Source organism: Corythoichthys intestinalis, chromosome 21 (genome assembly GCF_030265065.1).
Source record: "Corythoichthys intestinalis isolate RoL2023-P3 chromosome 21, ASM3026506v1, whole genome shotgun sequence".
Classification (NCBI taxonomy): Eukaryota; Metazoa; Chordata; class Actinopteri; order Syngnathiformes; family Syngnathidae; genus Corythoichthys; species Corythoichthys intestinalis.
Window position 1 is genome coordinate 12,421,928 of NC_080415.1, and position 21,129 is coordinate 12,443,056.

Here is a 21,129-nt window from a genome sequence, read left to right on the forward strand (position 1 = left end):
CATAGTGTTCTACTGACAGTGGCCATTAAAATATTGCATTCAGCATTCTTCAGGTCATTGACTAGGCTGAGTCCTTACTTTTCTCATGAGTGATGCCCCATGAGAAGAGATTTTACATCGAGCCCCAGTCCGAGGTAGATTATCAGTCATGTTTAGCCTTTTCCATTTTCTAACAATTGCTGCAACTGTTGATTTCTTCTCACCAAGCTGCTTTCTAATTGTCCCATAGCCTTTTCCAGCTTTGTGGAGTTCAATCATTTTTTCTCTGGTGTCTTTCGGAAGCTCTCTGGTCTTGCCCATGGTAGCAGTTGGACTATGACTGACTGTGGGGTGCACAGGTGACAATAATGAGCTCAAACGGGTGGTGGGTGGGTGGTTACTAATGGGCTAAACGTGGACTTTTTTAAGCTCGCCGAGTGTCATAATTATTGCTGATTCTCAGGGTAGCAAATACTTATGAACCCAAGTAAATTACAAATAATTAAAAAAAAAAAAAAATCACACAATGTGATTTCTGGATTTTTTTTTAGATTATGTCTCTACGAATGAAAATGTATCTATGATTGAAATTTCAGTCCGCTAACTGTTTTCTAAGTGGGTGAACTTGCAAAATCACAACTGGTGCAAATACTTCTGCTCCTCACTGTATATTCTGTTGCCAGGTGGCCGAATCAGTTTTGTGATCACACTTTTTTTCGTCAGCGCATTTGAACGCATCATGCGGGAGTGAGAGTGAGGGCACGCTTGGCTTTTACACGCAGTCGCCGAGTTATGATTAATATGAATCTTTAGAAAACAACAACGAAAGCCTGACATTGTTACTTGGCATTTTACAATTTTTGCTCAGTTGCGCACTCACCATTTGGAAAATAACAAACAGAAACATGGTGTGGCGATGTGTATATTTCCCGGAAGTGAAAACCGCAACCAGGGATCTTGTAAATAATAGTAAGCGAGACAGATAGAGCCTTTCCTGGAAGTGGCGACAATTTTGACAGGCGAAAAAGTCATGAAAGTGAAACTGATTTCACACCTCTGTGACTTTAGGTACCACCTAGTTCACTTTTGTGGTGTAAATTTTCCCCTACGCATTTTTTATATAATCCAGTTCGCTTGGTATTGAGTTGGGAGGGGCGCGGAGACTTACTAAGGTCGTGCAATCCGCGATGGGAGGACCACAAATAGGCACTGAATTCAAGCATATTATTGTGACGTACGTTTGAAGGTCCAACAAAAATGTGTCAATGAACCATCAGCTCATCACAGCTCATTCATGTCAAACGAGCCGGCCGGTTCCACATTTAAAATTATGGGTTGGCGGAGAGGCAGATTCATGAGACCTAGGTTATCCACCTCTAATGTAAAGTATATAGTGTGTGTAATTTTTAGTCAAATTTCATGTTAGACAAGGGAATACCATATTGCAGCATGATTAACCATTTTGGAGAAATACTAAATACATTTTTAACGGCGTATTTCCTTTTTTTTTTTTTTTTTTTTTTTGCTAATGCTCAAAAGACCACCTGCATGCATGCATTACATTTGTGAATTTGCATTTTTTGGGGCATTAAACATCATACACAAAGTACTCAAATACCTTGGTCCACATTATCTAACCCAAACAAATATTCCCATTGTCAAATTATTTTAAATGTTTTTATCTCTCTAATGAGTAGAGTAGCTTTTGGGCTACAATGCTTTATATGAAATGTACTCAAGTGGGACAGAATTCAACTGAAAACACAGCGGTTAAAGGTGTTGTTATTCATTCAACAAAGCAATGACCACTTTAGTGATGAGGAGAGGAGGAAGAAGGCTTTACCATCTACGGGTGTGCAGGGCTCGTAGACCAGACGGTAGCCCTCGATGATACCGTTGGGTAGAGCAGGCTCTCCCCACGACACGTTGACCGAGGAAGTAGTGAGCTCACTGAAGTGGATGAAGCTAGGAGCACTGGGGGCTAAAAGACAGTAAAGACAGTAATGTACATACGCTTTGAACAAACACTTGTTTATATCAAGGTAGCTTTTTCCGGGTGAAATAGGAACGTATACACTGCAAAAGATCAAGGCAGCTTTTTTCCTGGTGAAATAGGAACGTATACACTGCAAAAGCACATCTCGTTAAAATGACCGTATTTTACGCACTATAAGGCGCATCAGCGTATGAGGCGCACCTTCATTGACTGAACTATTTAGAATCTGTTTTCATATATAAGGTGCACTGCATTATAAGACGCAGTAGTAGTAGTATTAGTGATTGGGATTGCGTTATACATCCACTAGATAGTGCTGCGCTATAGGGAATGTCATGCCATGATTAACCAATATTGATCCACATATATGGCGCATCAGATTATAAGGCTCACTGTCTGCTTTTGAGAAAATGTATGACTTGTAGGTGCACTTTTTATTGCGGAAAATACGATAGTTAAATTCCCTTGTTTTAAGTAAATATCTACTAGAAATAAGTTAAAATTATCTGCGAGTGCTTCAAGTAAAATTGTACTCACTTAGCTTTCTTGAAAAATAGGTGGCTGAAAATAAAATGAACACTTTTTTAAAGCAGTAAATTAGTATATTTAATCTTTAAAAAAATCTTGTTTGTCAGGAATGTTCCTAATTCAAGTATGTATATTGTTCAAATCATTATTTGAAAGCATTTTCTCTCTTTTTTTTATTTAGCTGAAAAATGTCCAACTTTTAGATGTATTGGCTTAATAAGAACAAAACAAATTTGCAAGGCAAAGCACCATATAAATATTCACTTAAAGTAAATGGAATAATCTGACGCATTAATCTGTTAACTAGTCTTTAACACTCAAAACAAATAGAGAAAGTTATTTGACTACCGTAGATTTAAGAAAAAAATAATCTGATTAAAATGTTATAAATTTGCAGCGGTCCATTGGTGCATTCAGTGCGTATACAGAATAATTATAGATGAATACAATGCTTCAAAATGCGCTAAAATGTCTGGATATATGCAATTGACTGTTATGAAAACAGCTAACTGTGAATGAGTTAACAAGACCTGGAAAACTAAAAACATTTTCTGAAAAAGAAAAAAAAAAAAAATTCTATGGTTTGGGACACAATTATATGCATGCATCTCACCATCTGTTATTAATAAAACTAAACTGTAAACTGGAATTTGGAGTACAGTGACATGTATGTATTGTATGAATCCACCCCCCCCCAAAAAAAAAAATCCATTCTTGCACATTCACATCATTAGTATTGCTGGCAAAATCTCAGAGTGAGAAACGCGGTGATTACAAAAAAGATAATGTGAGCTGGGGTTATGCCAGCTGGCACTGGAATAAGCATTTCTGCTTGCTCGCTCGCCCGCCCCTACTTGAGCTGCTGAACTTGAGGTCGGAAAATGTCCAGTTCTTCAAACTTTGCACTCTCCTTTGGGAAACAAAGGCCCCATTGTGTTGGAAGGAGCTGGAATAACTCAACTCCTCGGTGGACACCCACCCCCACTTGCCCTTACAAAATGTCATCCTTCCCAGCTCCTATACCCCCACTGAAGTGTAGCACTGTTTGACTCTGGTACCTGCTTGCTGAGTGCGCCCCCTGATGGCGGGGCTGCGCGGTCCATCACCAGCGGCGTTGAATGGGGCCACACTGATCATGTAGCTGGTGTAGCCGGTAAGGTTCTTCAGCTTTACGCCTCCCTCGGGCATGAACAGAGTCCTCAGACGCTCCGTTTCGTTCTTGCGATGGGACTCCCAAAAGTAGACCTTGATGGAATTAATTGAATTTAGATTACTGAGTTACATTTATTGGAGTTTGTTAGTCGGTGTAATCATTGAATTAATAGATATTTCTAATGCAATGGAAAATCGTAAAATCACGCTCCTAAATCACAAAAGTCGGACACTAGCTTGCCAGTTGCTTGGGAATGAATGTGTAGTCGTGACTTAAAACATCTCTCGTTTAACATTAAAATTGCAAAAACCTGATGGTTTAACACTGTACATGGGGTACGTGTAATTCCGTAGTTACCCTATTTTTCGCACTATAAGGAATACATGGTGTATTTTAAAACGTTTTTCATATACAGGGCGCACCGCATTATGAAGCGCAATAGTAGTAGTAGTTGGAGTTGGGGTTGTGTTATGCATCCACTAGATGGAGCAGCCCTAAAGGAAATTTCATGCCATAATTAACCTATATTGACCCATATATAAGCTGCATTGGATTATAAGGCGCACTGTCACCTTTTGGGCTTTTATGTGCGCCTTATAGTGCGGAAAATATGGTAACTATTAATGTTAGTTTGCTAACATTTGACTGCTACTTGTTTACTAGCCTGTCACTATATGGGGTGTTGAACAGACATAAAAAAAAATATGGAAAGAATTTGCACCTGATAATATTGCTTTCCTTCAGCATTTAGCAATTGTGTCCTTTTAACATAAAGCACACGTCTAGCAAACATTAGGCACTCATGTTGAGCGAACGTAACACACTCTTGTTCAGCCAACATAAGGCAACCATGTTCAACTCAAAAAACATGTTGAACCAATATTAAAGAAATACATAATTTGCAGCTGATTAAATTGCTTTCTTGCAAATTGCAATTGTGTTCTTTTAACATAAAGCACACATGTTGAGCCAACATAAGGCACAACTAGGGTTGTCAAATTTATCGCCTTGACGGGCGGTAATTAAATTTTTTAATTAATCACGTTAAAATATTTAACGCATGCACGGAATGACCCTCTCACGCATTGCCGCAAACATACTACAATGGCGCCGTTTTACGTATATACAGAGGTTTTGGCAGTGACAAGTGAGTGGAGTGGATACAGGCATTCATTTGGACCGTGCTTTTGTTTGCCAAAAGCTTTGACATCTCTTTCACATCAGTTATAACTATTGAGGCGAGCGATGTGGGGAAGAATGACAGGGGTTGCTCTTTTTCTTAACACCCTACATTGTACACAATGCAGAGTGGATATAGCATTCGCAGCCACCACACATAGTCATGGTTGCCCCACTTCCCATCATGCATTTGGGCAGAACAGTTAAATCACTACAGTATCATTTACTGAAAGCCCAACGAATACACCAGATGGCAATATTTAGTCACAGTATACAAACTCACATTTATCCTTTAAGAATCTATCCGTAGATCCCTTTCACAGAAAGAATGTTAATAATGTTAATGCCATCTTGTGGATTCATTGTTATAGTAAACAAATACAGTACTTATGTATAGTATGTTGAATGTATATATCCGTCTTGTATTATCTTTCCATTCCAACAATAATTTACAGAAAAATATGGCATATTTTAGAGATGGTTTGAATTGCGATTAATTACGATTAATTAATTTCTAAGCTGTGATTAACTCGATTAAAAATTTTAATCGTTTGACAGCCCTAATTTTAACGTAAATGGCCGTCAATGGCATCAATTTATATATGCCTCAATGGAATCCAGTACATTGGCATTAATAGTAGTACGGTGCCGGTCGGTCAAACGGTTTGGAGTCTCCAGTGCGCCGAAAAAACGTGGAAAATACGATTATGAAAGAAAGAAATAAAAATAAAGTTGAGGAATTTTACTCGCTGGGCCTGTGCCTCGCAAAGCCCCATCTAATAAAAAAAAAAAAAACAACACTTATCACAAACAAAATAATAATTACATGGTGACGGTTATTTGGCCGCTCGGCTCTACCAATGAGGTGTCACTTATTTTTTCAGGAAGTTTTTCAGGCAACCCTACTTTTAAATCTCGCGAGAAATGACGAGACTATTGCAATTGGTTGGAAAGGCACGTTAACATTATGTTGCATCAACATGATCTAATATAGCTACTCATTGATTGTTCATATTTATGTATGGACTGCATAATTTAATCATGCTCACCTTGGAAACATGATGTGTTCTTGCTGAAAATGGACATTGTCTTTAAGTGAACTTTACAACCTACCAGAGTCATTTCTTTGAGTGTACATGCATAGGGTAAAATATAACTAATCTAAGCTTTCAAGACCCCAGCTCTGAAAGTCCAAAGCAAACACCACAAACTTTCTATAATAAAAAGGAATACGTACCTACGTTTGGTAACGGATGCACACAAAGGAAAGTTTTCCTCACAAACACCTAACGTGGCTGCGGTCGACTCGACTGCGTGTTGTTCTCTCACCGTTTGTCTTAAGCATTTATTTACGCCATATTCATGTTGCACATGTATGTTTAGGATGTAAGTTGTTTATTTAGCACTTTAAGATAATATTGAGAATCTGACTGAATGTAAAAGAATGCAAATTCATCGCCGCAAAAGCTTCAGGAGAAAAATCACAGAACACATGACAAAGTTAAGCCTGAGTTATGCTTCTGTGTTGCGGTTACGGCATAGCGACTACGGCGTCAATGAGCATTCGATAGTTCTGAAGCAAGGGTGCACGTTGCTCTGTAATTCACTGCCAAGCCACTAGAGGGGTGTGGTGTTGTGTTTGTGCAGTTTTGGGGGACTCTTGTCGACTTCCTCTAGTTTTCTTCCAGTTACACAACAATGCCAACGAAAATGGAACGCTTGAATGTGGATCTTCAGCTCATGAACTTTGAACAACAAATGTTGATCCTACAAATGTTGAGGCGCAGGTGACGCAGATGACGGTTGCGGAGGTGGTCATTAGCGCAAGAATGTTTGTAAATGGCGGTAATTTCACGTTGAACCGGAAACAACAGTCTGAATGGACCAATCACAGTCCATTTGCGTCACGTTATCACGTGATGACGTGACGCGGAGTCCTAATTTTGTGGAGCTGCACGTCAGGCTACGGCGCAGGGTCCTAAATCGGGTCTGCCTTGACTGTGTAGATCTGCCCCAGAAACATAACTCAGCCTTAAGTAGGAAACGTTATACAGCGATCCCTCACTACTTTGCACCCTCAGTCCATCGTGGACTTTATTCCATTAAAAAATAAGTAAATGAATACAGTATTTTATTTAAAAATGTTAAGATATACGCATGTATACATGTAGAGCTCATTGCTTTCTTTTATATATATTCTTATTGATATCATAGTTATAACATTTACAGTGCTTAAAAACAAATTATAAAAAGATATATATACTATAATATAGGGCTGTCAAACGATTTAAAATTTTTAATCGAGCTAATTACAGCTTAAAAATTAATTGATCGTGATTAATCGCAATTCAAACCATCTATAAAATAAGCCATATTTTTCTATAAATTATTGTTGGAATGGAAAGATAAGACACAAGATGGATATATACATTCAACATACTGTACTTAAGTACTGTATTTGTTTATTATAACAATAAATCAGCAAGATGGCATTAACATTATTAACATTCTGTTAAAGCGATCCATGGATAGAAAGACTTGTAGTTCTTAAAAGATAAATGTTAGTACAAGTTATAGAAATTTTATATTAAAACTAAAGTTTCACCGATACCGATACCAGTATCGGCAGGGGGCGCTGATCCGGCTCGAATTGGTGGTATCGGTATCGACGAGTACCAACATTTAGGGCGCCAATACAATGTACTGGCATCACTTGAACGCAAATGTACTGTCCTCCCCACGTTAGCTAACTTCCCAAATCCCGATGCATGACATCTGTATGTCTTTGTCTCGAAATTACCAAACAAAATTAACTCCTTTGTCTTCTATTTTAAGGATGTAAAGTACAACGCATATCCACGATGTTACGCTGCTCATCTAACATGGCATTCACAAACGACTAACATGCGTAAGCTAATGCCTGCTATTATAGCGCCGATGGGATCAGAAAGGTTAAACCCGTGGGAAACTAAGCAAACTCATGGTTTCATGATGAACAATGAGTGACAAATTAAGAGCGCCGTACTTCAAACTCGTCCTGTTTATGAAAGTCGATTGTCATATGTGTTGTGCAGTAATGAGCAGAAGTGACTTCTGTGGCCAGAAAACAAGCGGCGCAGCGCGCACACTAGATATAATCAAATAGGAACCTAGATGTCCTACGTTAGATCCCATGCCAACTCTCGCGCGCACACACTAGATAGCATCAAATAGCAACCTAGATGTGCTACATTAGATCCCATGCCATTAGCTGCGTGAGCCCAGAGCGACACATAGTCCATATACTACATTGATGAATTAGAAACCGCCATGACTGAATGGAAGTTAAGCAGGCCAAATCAATTCATACCAGTGACTATAGATAATGCTGCAAATACTGTTAATTCAGTACATTTTACAGATGGACTCGGACCACAAATAGGATGTTTTGCTTGTATGGTAAATATAGCTGCTAAGAGAGCTGCAGCAATCAACAGTGTGCCCCACTTTACAAACAGTAAAGATTGTTCTCAGCACTAATATAAAAATTTCAAAATTTTAAATTTCTTCAGATCAGTAAGAAGTAAGCACATAAATATTATGCACTAAAATGTTTGTTTATATGAAGTTATTTTTGCTTGTTAGCAAAAAAAAATAAAAAAATAAATAATAATAATAATAACAGTTGTATTTTCTGTTTCAGAGCATTAAATGTATTGAAATGTATCAAAAATCGTACCGAACCATGACTTAACTGTACTGTTGCATCCCTTATATGTACATATATCCAAATATATATAAATGTGTGTGGGTTTTTTTTTTTTTTTTTTGCTAACAGAGTGGTATCGGAATGGTATCGGTATCGGCCGATACTGCACAGCCAGGTATCTGTATCGGTATCGGGCCCAAAAAATGGTATCGGTGCAACACTAATTAAAACCCCTCTTAATGTTTTCCTTTTAATAAAATTTGTAAAATTTTCAATCAAAAAATAAACTAGTAGCCCGCCATTGTTGTCAATAATTACACAATGCTCATGGGTGCTTAAGCCCATAAAATCAGTCGCACCCAAGTGCCAGCAAAGGGCGACAAAACTCCAAAAAACACAAGTAACAAGTTGGCATTGCACTGCGCTGTCATTTTAGTCTGTTTGAGCGGGGCATGTGCGTTAATTGCGTCAAATATTTTAACGTGATTAATTTAAAAAATTAATTACCGCCCGTTAACGTGATAATTTTGACAGCCCTAATATAATAATAATAATAATAATAATAATAATAATAATGAAACTCATATGTATATATACGTATGAGTTTTTTTTTTTTCTTTTTTTAAATTTTATTTACTTTGCTTTGGGCGAAAAAGGGAAACACGTCTTATATGTATCTCTTTCCAATGCTGTTAAACCTAAATATATACGTTGATCAATTAATAAAAATTTGACATAAATAGGCTCCGTCCGAACTTTGCGGATTTTCGTGGAGGGGGGCAGGACGGTCCCCATTAACAGCGAAAAATGAGGAATCACTGTAACTAGATATTCGGCCAGTGGGGTTTCTCGTTTTTAAGTTGCGAGTGGTAGCATTTTGCCTCGACTATAATAATGGACTCCTCTCTAAAGTTTAATACCATGGACATACCGCTCACTGCATACTGCAACCCAGTGCCTGCTTCTCCACGAAATTCATTAAAAAAATTAAATTAAATTAAAAAACAGGTCTATTGCTAGCTGTGGTAGTGCAAATTCAGAAATTTAAACTCCCGCCATCATCCATAAATCGTTCGCTCACCCATTCACTGTCACTGAGAGAATTTGACAGAGCCTTGGGTTGTCTGAGTTTTACAAGGGGGCAGGGCTTTGTGATCGGCCCATTACATTTGGCTGAATTGACCTAAATTTGCTGTTGTTAGTCACACAATTAGTTTACAGTTAGTTTACTTACATTTAATGGAATTTGTTACGTTTGGTTAAATTGATTACATATGGACTTTCCACCTTAGAAGTTGAATGAATGAATAACCTTGTAGCCTTGGATGTCGCCATTTTGCGCACTGATTGGCGGCGGGTCCCATGTGACGTCCAGCTGGGTGGCAGTAGAAGACTGAACAACCACGTTCTGAGGGGGCGCCGTGGGAACTGAATGCAACAATATCTCATGATTATTACAACGTAGGAGACATTATTGGCTTACATACCAGCAAAGGATCGTCTGTATATCAAAGGGTAGGTTGTGTGTGGCCTGAGGGCCACATATACAAACATAACCCTGATTGTATTGCAAGCACGCACACACCTGCTTCTCCAACAAACACCTCCTGGGGTGGGCTGGTGGGCCCCTCGCCCACGGCATTGTACACGCTCATGCGAATCTCATAGCGCTTGTGCTTGCTCAGCTCTGCAGCAGAAAGGCTAGATTAGACTCATCAAATCCCACTTTTATTAATGCTTTTTGTTTTGCTTTAGAACCTACTGTCTAGCTCGTACTCCGTAAGAGTGGCGTCACTCAGATTGCGGATGCTGTATGGGGCTGTGAAAAGGAGATGGATAATGCAAATGTGAAATGTTTTTCAATGGCTGCTACAGTAAACTATTAATAATGATACCACCAATGCAATAATTACAATACAAATTATATACAGTATATCATATCTATATGGCGGAAAACACTCAGGTGACTTGAAGTTCTGCTCTGAGACCCCGAATTTAGCCAACTTTCAAAATTGTCCGAAATGCATGTGTGATACATCATTGGAAAGCTTAAAATCTCAATTTTCTGGGGGAAGAAAAATTTTGGACAGGAGGGCATTAAAAAAAAAAAAGTTTTTTAAACAGCAAAACCCTATCTGGAGGTGAGAGCACGTGAGAACAGAATTACAGACGCCATGACTTTAACGAGATATTATTGCGTACTTACCTTGTTTCGATCCAAAAATCCATGTAGCATGTATCACTGAGTGTCAAGACATGGCTGTGAATGGCCACAGCTGGTTTGTTTTGGGATTTTATGGGTGATTTTAAGGGTCGCGATGCAGAAATCGCAGACATCAATGAGTGGCCGAGATGTTCTTTTTCATATATTTACCCTTTTAAACGTTTTTTTTCAACTTTTTTTTTGTTTGGATCGATTATCATCTAACATATCAGATAAAATGCGACAGTAACAAAAAAAAAAAAAAATACAATTAAGCGATAGTTATGAGGTAGATATCCGTGCCTTTTTCACAGACGCCATTTTTTTCATTGTGACATAATTTGTTTAAAAGTTTTAAACTTGTGAGTGAATAATTTTTTAAAGTCGTTTTTTTTTTTTAAACGAAATATGAGACATCAATTAATGATTCTAAGCTAAAAAACAAGAGACATTTTGAATAATAAATATAATTAATTACCTTCGCTTTATGGCTGGGTTGAAACAAAAGCGGTTGTGCGACGTCTGTAAACGGGGGTTTTCAGGGTAAAACGGAAAAATTAAAAATAGTTCGGGGGCTTCATGCGCCATGAATCTGCTATGGCAGCATATAGACATATTGTTCTATCAAACACAACAGTTGTTTTAGCTTAAAATACAGCAGTGTCTTTTAAAGAGGAGTGCAAGAGCAGAAACTGCTTTTTCAGTCTTGTCTGTGTTTTCCGCCATATATATTATCAAGTAGGCATTTGAATATGACATTTTGAGATTTAGATTCAATGTGTATAATCATGACAAAAGTTACTAAAGTGTATTGAATTTTAAAAAATTAGACATAAGCCTGAGCTTTCTAAAAGCCCCCCCCCCCCCCCCCCCCACACACACACACACACAAAAAAAGGTAGGTCTAAGGAGGTTTTCTCCTTGTCTCATTAAAATATAGATCTAGCAGCAAAAAATTGTGAGCACCCCGTTTAAGGCATGTGAGCACTGAGTTTAGGATGTTGTGGTAAAGAAATCCCTCCCGCCCTCTAGTGGCTCATATTAAAAAGTGCAGCCGTTTTTTATGATGATTATTATCTCACCGGTGAGCTCGGCCCATGCCGACATGCTGTTGATGGCGTGGAGGGAGTAACCCCTGAGTCGGTCATACAGCAACTCCCGGTAGCGGATGCGGAAGCCCAGCAGGATGCCATTGATCCTCTCCTCGGCAGGAGGCTGCAAAGGATGGATAGTGGGATGTAAGGAGGAGGGACACATGCAGGTAAGGAGGGATTTGAAAAAGCAAGTACAGGCATGAAATTCAAAAGGAGAGATTTGCTACTCAAGAAAAAAAAAAAAAACAGTTTGCCAATAAAATATCTATCCATCCATTCAATTGAATTAATGTGAAAAAAAAATGAAATTCTTTGTATTCAGTTAGTATTCATCTTTTGCACATCTCAACTTCATTGAAATTTGAGTTTGTGATAAGAAAACAAATAAAATAGCAATAATTTAAATAATATTATGTCATTATTATATCAGATTAACAGGTACCAAACAACAACAAAGAAACACCTCCGTGATGTTGGCACTCCATCTGAAGCAAATTTATATGAAAAATTATGTTAATCGTTTGTGCTTGTCAGTGCTGTAAAACGTTTTGTTTGTGCTCCCATCGTTTTTAAGATATTTACAATTCCTGTATAGGTCAATCAGGCCCCCTATTTGATATATAAAAATGATGTCAATCGTTTATGCTGTAAAAATTGTCGTTAATGCTGCGATCTTTTTAGAGATATTGAGATATTCATTTCGAGTGAGCCCTACGATTGGCTGGCAACCAATTCAGGGTGTACCCTGCCTACTGCCCGTAGTTAGCTGGGATAGGCTCCAGCACCTCCGCGACCCTCGTGAGGAAAAAGCGGCATGGAAATGAATGAATGAATCAATTTCGAGTGAGGACGTCATAACTCCCATGGCTGACAAAGCTTATCAACTCTCTCAATAACGGGGGTGTCAACAACTAGCACAAATGAATTTGGGTACATTTTGCAGTAAATGGGGGGCTTGAGATTTGAATTTCGGGTGATGGCGTCACTCTCGGACCAGATGTGGTGCCATTCGTTTCTGATACATTTGTGCTAGTTGCGAGTTGCTAAGCTTCGCCAGCCACGGGAGTTATGACGTCCTTACTCGAAATTTATATATCTATTAAAAGACAATTTTTTTCCTGCACAAACTATTGACTCAATTTTTAATCAAAATGGAAGGTTGATTGACCTTAGATTAACCTGTATAAGAGTAATAAATATATCAAATGATGGAACGACATTTTTTTTTACAGCAAACGATTGACATCATTTTTATATATGTATATTTGCGTCTGATGGGGGGGGCAACTTCACGGAGGTCTGTAGAGATGGTCACAAAGCACATATAGCATTATAAAAAATGTCGTCATTTGCATTTGTGTGCAGAAAGTTGGTGTTCGTGTTGTGGCAGTTTGCATTCGTGCTTTCTTTCTTTTGCAAAGTGTTTGCAATTGGGGTTCATGCTTATTTTCTATTTGCAAAAAGTTTGGACTTTGCATTCCGCCTGATACTTCTCGGCCACCGTAAAAAAGGACCTGAAATGGTGGCATTCATGTATGCTACGTTTGTGCTCGCTTGTGCTGTAAAAATAAAATGTTTGTCCTGCTATCGTCTTATAGATATTGAGATATTAATTTCGAGTGATGATGTCACTTGCAGCTTTTTCATAGCCAAATGCCACGGCTGATGGAGTGTACCAACTCTCTTAAGACCAGAAGGGTGTCCCAACAACTAGCGCAAAGGTAACAAACAAATGGCACCCCTTCGGGTCCATTTTGCAGTATATGGGACGCTTGAAATATTAATTTTGAGTGATGACGTGACATACGGCCCACCATTTACTGCAAAATAGACCCGAAGGGGTGCCATTCGTTTGTGCTATGTTAGCGCTAGTTGTTGGGACACCCCTCTGTTATTGAGAGAGTTGGTACATTCCATCAGCCACGATGGAGGGGCTGCAATTAACGTCATCACTCGAAATTAATATCTCAATATCTATAAAACTATAGCAGCACAAACCAAAATGTTTACAGCACATGCCAGCACAAACAAATTATAAACGATTGACACCATTTTTTTTTTTTGCCATTTTTACTCAAAATGGGTGGCTGGTTGACCTCAGATTGACCTTTAAAAGAATTGTAAATACAGTGGTACCTCTACATATAAAGTTAATTTGTTCCAGGACCTTGTTTGTAAGTCCAAATGGTCGTATGTCGAGCAGGTTTTTCCCATAAGAATACATTATAATTCCATTAATTCGTTCCACATCCCGAAAACCTACACTAAATCCTTAATAAATACTGCTGGTACTAATTGCATGGCTGACTTGACAGAGTGAGGAGTCAGAGGACTTTTTACATTCACTTTTCACTTTGTGTTGAATGCGTCTGCTGTGGGTGACAGCAGGCATGTTGTGTTGCACAAATTATAAAATAAATGATTAAAAACCTGACGAAGCTGATTTCTTTGGTGATGTTACAATAATAATAATTGTCACCTTAACTTATAAAGACGGAGGATAATAATAATAAATGACATTATATCATATAAGAACGGAGGAGGACCGCCGAGATCATAGACATTCTACAGCAGTATTGTCGAGCCAGTTCATGGACGCGCACTCCACGCTCATATTTTTCCATCATTTCTATCTTCATTTCAATGGTAGGCCTCACCTTTTTCCTTTTTTCACCACCTGCACTAACACTAGCCACGTTTACATGCTGACTTTTATTCATACCGATTCAAATCATTCCGAATGGAAATTTCACATCAGCTGTTTACATGTCACTTCATCTATTCCGATCCAGCGTTTACATGTCTGCCTTTATTCCAAAATGACGTTTGACAACTGCCGTCTGACATGCGCAGATTAATCAAAACAAAGCGTCACGTTGCAAAACATGGAGATCGATCGTCAGATCAGCTGCTGTTTTAACTTTTCGAGTGGAAACAAAACTTCAGAATGATACGCCGTTCATTTAAAAAGTTGTGTGGGTGCGCTGTGCGTGTGCTTGGAAGCCATGTTGCAAGTGACGTTACTTACGTCACCAAGTGATGTCACCACGTCAGTACGGAGCATGTGCAGAAAGAACGCAAACAGACACCATTCCGCTTCCCTGTTTACATGATATAATTTTACTTCTAATCGGTTTGGGAAAAGGAATATTCCACCCCTGTGAATCGGAATGAAATTCCATTCGGTTTGGGCCTGTTCATTCCGAATGAGGTGTTTATATGGAACACATTTATTCGGTTTGAACAAATATTCCGATTGTAATTAGAATATTTGGCTCCATGTAAACGTGGCAATTGTTGGAACCAATATTGATTTCTCTCACAAGAAAATCTGCCGTGTGCCCGTCTTCCGGGAAAACAAAGAAACTGCAGCTTTGTCATAAACAGTGTTGGGAACAACGCCGTTATAAATAACGCCGTTACATAACGGCGTTATTTTTTCTGTAGAGTGGTTAATCTAACTAATTACTTTTACCGCCGTTACAACGCCGTTACCGTTACTGACGGTCAAAAACGGTGCGTTACTTACTCTGAATAAACTGAAGAAACTACCAGCCATAGCGAGTCTACTCTGCTGTTTATTTGTCATCCAAGACTTGGGGTGCGTTCAGGTTCGAGAATAGCGCACGTGTTTTGTTTTGTGCTTTTTCTTAGCAAAGATATACCACACAGGACGTGCTGGCACTCTGTTTCTTTAATAGAACATATAACTTCAACACTAACACAAACGTACTGCTCTCGGCAAGCCGTGTCTCTAACTCACTCCCGCATCATGTGAGCAAAACAATATTGGCGCCGTGTGCCCTTTAGGGTGCCTCGGATAATTCTGTATCAGAATATTACAGCACGCACTTCTTATGACTCTAGGCTTTTTGTCCTTGCTCATTCAATTAGACAATGCTTTCCAAAGCTTGTTAACTATTCTGTTTTTGCTACACCTGAATGCTAGCCTCGTTCCGATCCCCCACTGTCAGCCAGCAAGAATGCTGCTTCCATCTTGAGGACGGTAGATGCTTTGAGGGTGTCGGGAGGAGTAGGGGGACGAGGCTACCTTAATGCACCACCTGAATAGATGCGATGGAAAGGATTGTGATTGGCTGAGGTTTAGAGCCATATGTCATGGTAAGCAAATCAGAGCCGGTGTTTTCACACACAAACCGGAACAGCGCGTGCGGCAAACTTACACACGCAAAACAGATGCAGAGGGATATGATGGCAGAGCATTCAGAGGAAAATTTGTCCTTTACGAGGTGGATATATAAACACTATTTCAAGTCAAAATACTTGAAGTACAGTAGGCTATTTGTACTTGACCAGTTGTCTCAGGTTGTGAGAGTTAGATTTAGTTGATTAAACTCACTTCATATTGTTTACTGCTGATAGTTATTTTATTATATTGTTTACTGTTTGTTTTTGTTGCACTTCAAGTGTAGGATAAATCTGTTGCTGGTGAGTTGCAATAAATACTACAGGGTTCTATAACACAACTACCTGTCTGTTCTTCTCTATTCAACTGACTCGAATACTGCTCAGAAAATTTCAAATTCTTTGACATACAACAACTTCTTTTTAAAGTAATGGAAATAATTACTTTCCCTGGTAACTAGTTACTTTTACTATGGAGTAATTATGTTACTCAGTTACTTTTTGGAATAAGTAGTGAGTAACTATAATTACATTATTAAAGTAACGTGCCCAACTCTGGTCATAAATAATCATATTTAGAGCATTTCCTCAGATGTAGAAACAAACGGCGAGTCAAATTTCACGTTGAATGTCGAAAAGATCGTTTGTCGATACCACTGTATTTTAAAAACGATAGCAGCACACTTTTAACAACACAAAGAAGCACAAATGTAGCACAAATGACTGACATTATTTTTATATAAATTTGCGTCCAATGGGGGGGACAACTTCACGGCGGTCAAAGAAACAAATAACTGAATAAATGTAATGATGATAATACCATAGTTGCAATTTTTATGTGCACGCAAGCTGTAACTACTACGATACTATGATTTTTTTTTTTTGATAATAACATGTACTATAATACATTACAATAAAATATTTATAAGATTTCTTTCTAAGTACAACGATAAAAAATATATTTAACTCAAAAAATAACAGGTAGGCCATGTACTCTCTTACCTTCCAGCGAATCAGCACTGATGTGGTCGTGTGGGGTGTGACCGAGAAGATAACAGGTGCTTCGTCTGGCGCTAGTGTGATAAACAATAGCAAAGGATAGAGTGAAATGTGTTACATTTGGCTCACATGGTTACATTTGCCGCATGACTTACCATCCTGCAGAGTAGTGATAGCATCGCTCTCTTCGCTGTACTCGCTGTCTCCGATATCATTGGTGGCTTTCACTCTGAACTGATAGGACGTGAATGGCTTCAACCTTGGATACAGAAAAAATATATTTTATTTTAATCACACAATGCAGGATAAAATCTGAAAACATTTTTTTTCATTAACAATTGATTTTCCAATGTAATAGATTTTTTTGTCTTTGCTAATACACAAAGTAAATTGCAATCAATGGATGATTTTTCTTCTTCTAAAATAAATTATCTTTCATCCTTTTAATCTACTAAGTTGTTTTGTCAGTATTTACCGTGACACAATGTAAGAGGTGGCGTCGTGGTTGACAGACGCCGAGTGCACGGTCCAGTTGTTGTCAGGGAGCTGGCGTAGCTGAACCGTGTAGTAGCGCACAGGTGAGAGACCATCGCTGCCGGGCTCCCAAGACAAGAGAACGCGTCGGGCGCGCACATCTTTCTGGGGCACGGCGGGCCGGCTGGTGGGCTGCGGGCGAGCTGGAGGAAAAAGGTCAGGATGTTTGGTACCACTCATGTTAACTACTGTAAATATAACCCAAAAATTTACATTTATTCTCAAAACCTACAGATGGGCGAAGCCACTTGTACACAGAGGTGGGTAGTAATGCATTAAATTTACTCAGTTACATTTACTTTAACTTTTTGAGAAAAATATACTTTTTGGAGTAGTTTTACCACACAATACGTTTTACTTTGAGTAAATTTGTGAAGAAGAAAGACTATTCTTACTCCGCTACACTATAGTCACTTTATTCTACATACAGGGTGACCCAAAAAAAGAGTTTACACTGCCATAATACAACTTAAATGCCATGTTTTTTCATTTTAGAATTAGAATTGAATCACAAATTATACATCGTTGTAAAGAACATGTACAGTACACTCTATTTTTCAATGTGTCCTCCCTTAAGTGTCACAACAGCCTCCAGGCGCCTGCGGAACGCTTGACAGGTCTTCTTTATGTAGGATGCTGTCATCTTTTCCCAAGATCTAACAATGGACCTCTCCAAGGCTGCCACAGAAATTTGTGGCTTCTTACAGGCACTGTCCTCCACAGTTGCCCATATGCTATAATCCAGGGGATTGAGATCTGGACTCTGGGCTGGCCACATATCACCTTGTCAATCAACTTTTTGGTCCGCACAGATCGGCACTTCCAGACCCAGGTTTTCGTGAGGCTGTTCCAGTATCTTTCAGCTTCTTTTTAACTTTGTAGACTGCACATCTGGATATTCTCAGATTTGCTGCAATCTCAGTAGGTGTCAGGCCGGCACGCAGCAATTCAGGTACAGCTAAAGTTTTCTTCATTTTCAGCAGAAGCACAGGAATTGTAGAGACGAGAGATTACCAGCTGCATTGATTTACCTTAATGTATCACTTAACCATGACAACCTATTTAGATATGTTTCAATGGCTTTTAAACAAGCAGTCAACTGAGTGTAAACTTTTTTTTGGGTCACCCTGTATTGACTCTATTTTTTGCCAGAGATACCGACATTAGCGCTACCAGTTTCACTAATGCGATGTCACAACAATGAAGACATGACTCCATTATACCAGTCAGAGGTAACAATGTTTTTTTCTCCATTAGAAGGCACTCATACTCTTTGAACGGGTAATGGGTTATAGTAGGGGTCGGGAACATATGGCTCGCGAACCAGATCTGGCTCTTTTGAAGGCTGCATTTGGCTTGCAGACAAAAAAAAAAAAAAAGTTTGGTCATACTCTTTTGCGCATTGTGCGAAACATGGACGGTCACCGGTCATATGTAGGTGTTGTGCAGTAATGAGCAGACCTGACTTTTGCAGTGTATATTAACTTTTTCAATTCTCCGACAACACTCGCACACTTCCCACTAGATATCATGATATCATGAAATATCAACCTAGATGTTCTACGTTAGATCCCCCAAAGTCCCATGCCATTGGCTGCATGAGCCCAGGATGATCATGGGACACGTAGTCCATATACTACAACCGGCCACTAGAAAGCCGGTTCGCAGTAATTTTAGTGGGATAGTGGCAAACATACATGTCGTTGTGTTTATCTATCTATTTATCCATCTATCAATCGCATATGCAATGCAGATGAGGCAGAGACACTGTTCAACTTGGGTTGCCGTATTTTGCTGTCGAAAATAGCAACCGATGTGCGCAAGTACGTGAGCTCACAAAGTAAACTTCAGTTTCGTTTTCCGCGTTGTAAGCTTATTTTAGAAACTTTTTTGAGAAGATGGTTAAAAGGAAAAAAGAAAAGGAGTATTGTACTTTTCAGCAGGAATGGTCAGAGGAATTTGCCTTTGTGGAGTTTTTGATGACTTTTCGGATAAAGACCAGATAATTAAACGGATAAAAGACATGTCTCTGTCGGCAAGTACTGTTCACGATCGCGCCATCATGATGTCAAATCAAATTGAGGCAACGCAAGTGAAGGAAATAAATGCGGCACCCGTTTTTTACTCTCGCTTTGGAGGAGTCAACAGACGTAAGGAATTTATCCAAGTTCAACGTGATTGCAAGGTTTTGACTATGAAAGGAACAACAAGAGGGGCAAATTTATTCAAGTCCTTCACTGAGTTCGCTAAAGAAAAAAATCTACAATGGATCAACTTGTTTCTCCGTGCGTGGTGGGAAAAAACAAGATTCATGGCGCTTTGTGAACATGAAAAGAGACGCATCCTAAGTTTCTCAACGCCTGCATGAAGCTTAACCCCAAGTATCAAACAGAATACAAAGCCATCAGCAAAACCATGCAGCACCAGAAGTCGCAGTAATCGTAAGAAATACTCATTATTGATTAGCTACGGCATAAAAATGTTGTTAAAAAAAGAATTCAGAGACTTATTGTACTTTAAAAGAGTTGAAATTACATAAAATGCACACATTACTTGTATTTTTAGTTTTAAACATATTGTATGGCTCTCACGGAATTACATTTGAAAATATGTGGTGTTCATGGCTCTCTGAGCCAAAAAGGTTTCCGACCCTTGGGTTAAAGTGTCCTAGTTTAAATTCGATGATATTTGTGTCATCTTTTTGACATATTACGTTAATGTAATAGGCTCAGAAACTCAGCAGGGATCTCCAACCATCGGGCCGGGGACTGTTACCACTCCATGGCGCATTTGCTTCTGGGCCACCGAGAAATAGTAAATAATTTGTAAACGGTAGTAATCTGGCCTGTGCCTCTTGACTATTTTTTAAGAGATTTGCGTACGTCGCCCTCTAGTGGTTGGCCGCCATTACTGGACATACCTGTCAAGTTGTACGGTTTCAGCGTAATTTGTACAAGTGAGCACTGATTTTTAAATGTGTACGGCGTACGTTCAAAATTTATACGTTTTTTTGTGCATTGCGTTTTTTTTCTCCAATCGGATTTTGTCACCGTTTCGGCAACGAGACAATGTGTGTTACTATGCGTTACTAAGTTGGTTGAATGACGCGAGAAAAGTCAGACACGGAGAGAGAAGAGCGGGAGTGGGAACGAGGGAGTTGTGACGCTGTTGCAAACGCGATGCTGGACTATGTGGCTCCAATAATACCTGACTGTAGTCGACAGCCTACAAACTACCCTCATATGATGCTACGCTAGATATCACATGTTTATGAACTACATACGAAATGATACACTTTCCGGCGTTGGTAAACAGCCGCCATCTTAAAGCAGTAGACTTCTAAGAAAGGCTCCGTTGTAGTGAACCTTCCTAGCGAACCTAAGGAACTTTTTATCAAAAATACTCCTAAATCGGCAAAATCTTAACTTGAATCTATCTTTAAATGATGAAACAGTTTTAAAACTTTTACATGTCGAAAGTAGACATAAGGAACTAATGCAAAAATGGGAGCAATTTTAACAACTTTAACAGTTGATTCATAAATGACTTCCAAACATAGCAAAGGTTACTATGTTTTTTTGTTGTTGTTGTTTTTTTTTGGGGGGGGACAAAATGAAAAAAAAAACAAAA

General features: G+C 38.9%; 1 protein-coding gene across 4 annotated transcripts in view; it reads right to left on the bottom strand.

The window, feature by feature from the left end:
• The window catches only part of sdk2b (sidekick cell adhesion molecule 2b), a 234,317-nt gene that overhangs the window by 34,898 nt on the left and 178,290 nt on the right, over positions 1-21,129 (bottom strand). For all 4 annotated transcript variants that reach the window (XM_057825360.1, XM_057825359.1, XM_057825356.1 and 1 more), the window contains exons 30-38: positions 17,441-17,642; positions 17,121-17,224; positions 16,969-17,039; positions 11,809-11,941; positions 10,286-10,342; positions 10,109-10,210; positions 9,836-9,951; positions 3,562-3,748; positions 1,823-1,960 (exon numbers count right to left, since the gene is read on the bottom strand). In XM_057825360.1, the coding sequence (XP_057681343.1) occupies positions 1,823-1,960; positions 3,562-3,748; positions 9,836-9,951; positions 10,109-10,210; positions 10,286-10,342; positions 11,809-11,941; positions 16,969-17,039; positions 17,121-17,224; positions 17,441-17,642 (1,110 nt within the window). The remainder of the gene's footprint in view (positions 1-1,822; positions 1,961-3,561; positions 3,749-9,835; positions 9,952-10,108; positions 10,211-10,285; positions 10,343-11,808; positions 11,942-16,968; positions 17,040-17,120; positions 17,225-17,440; positions 17,643-21,129) is intronic.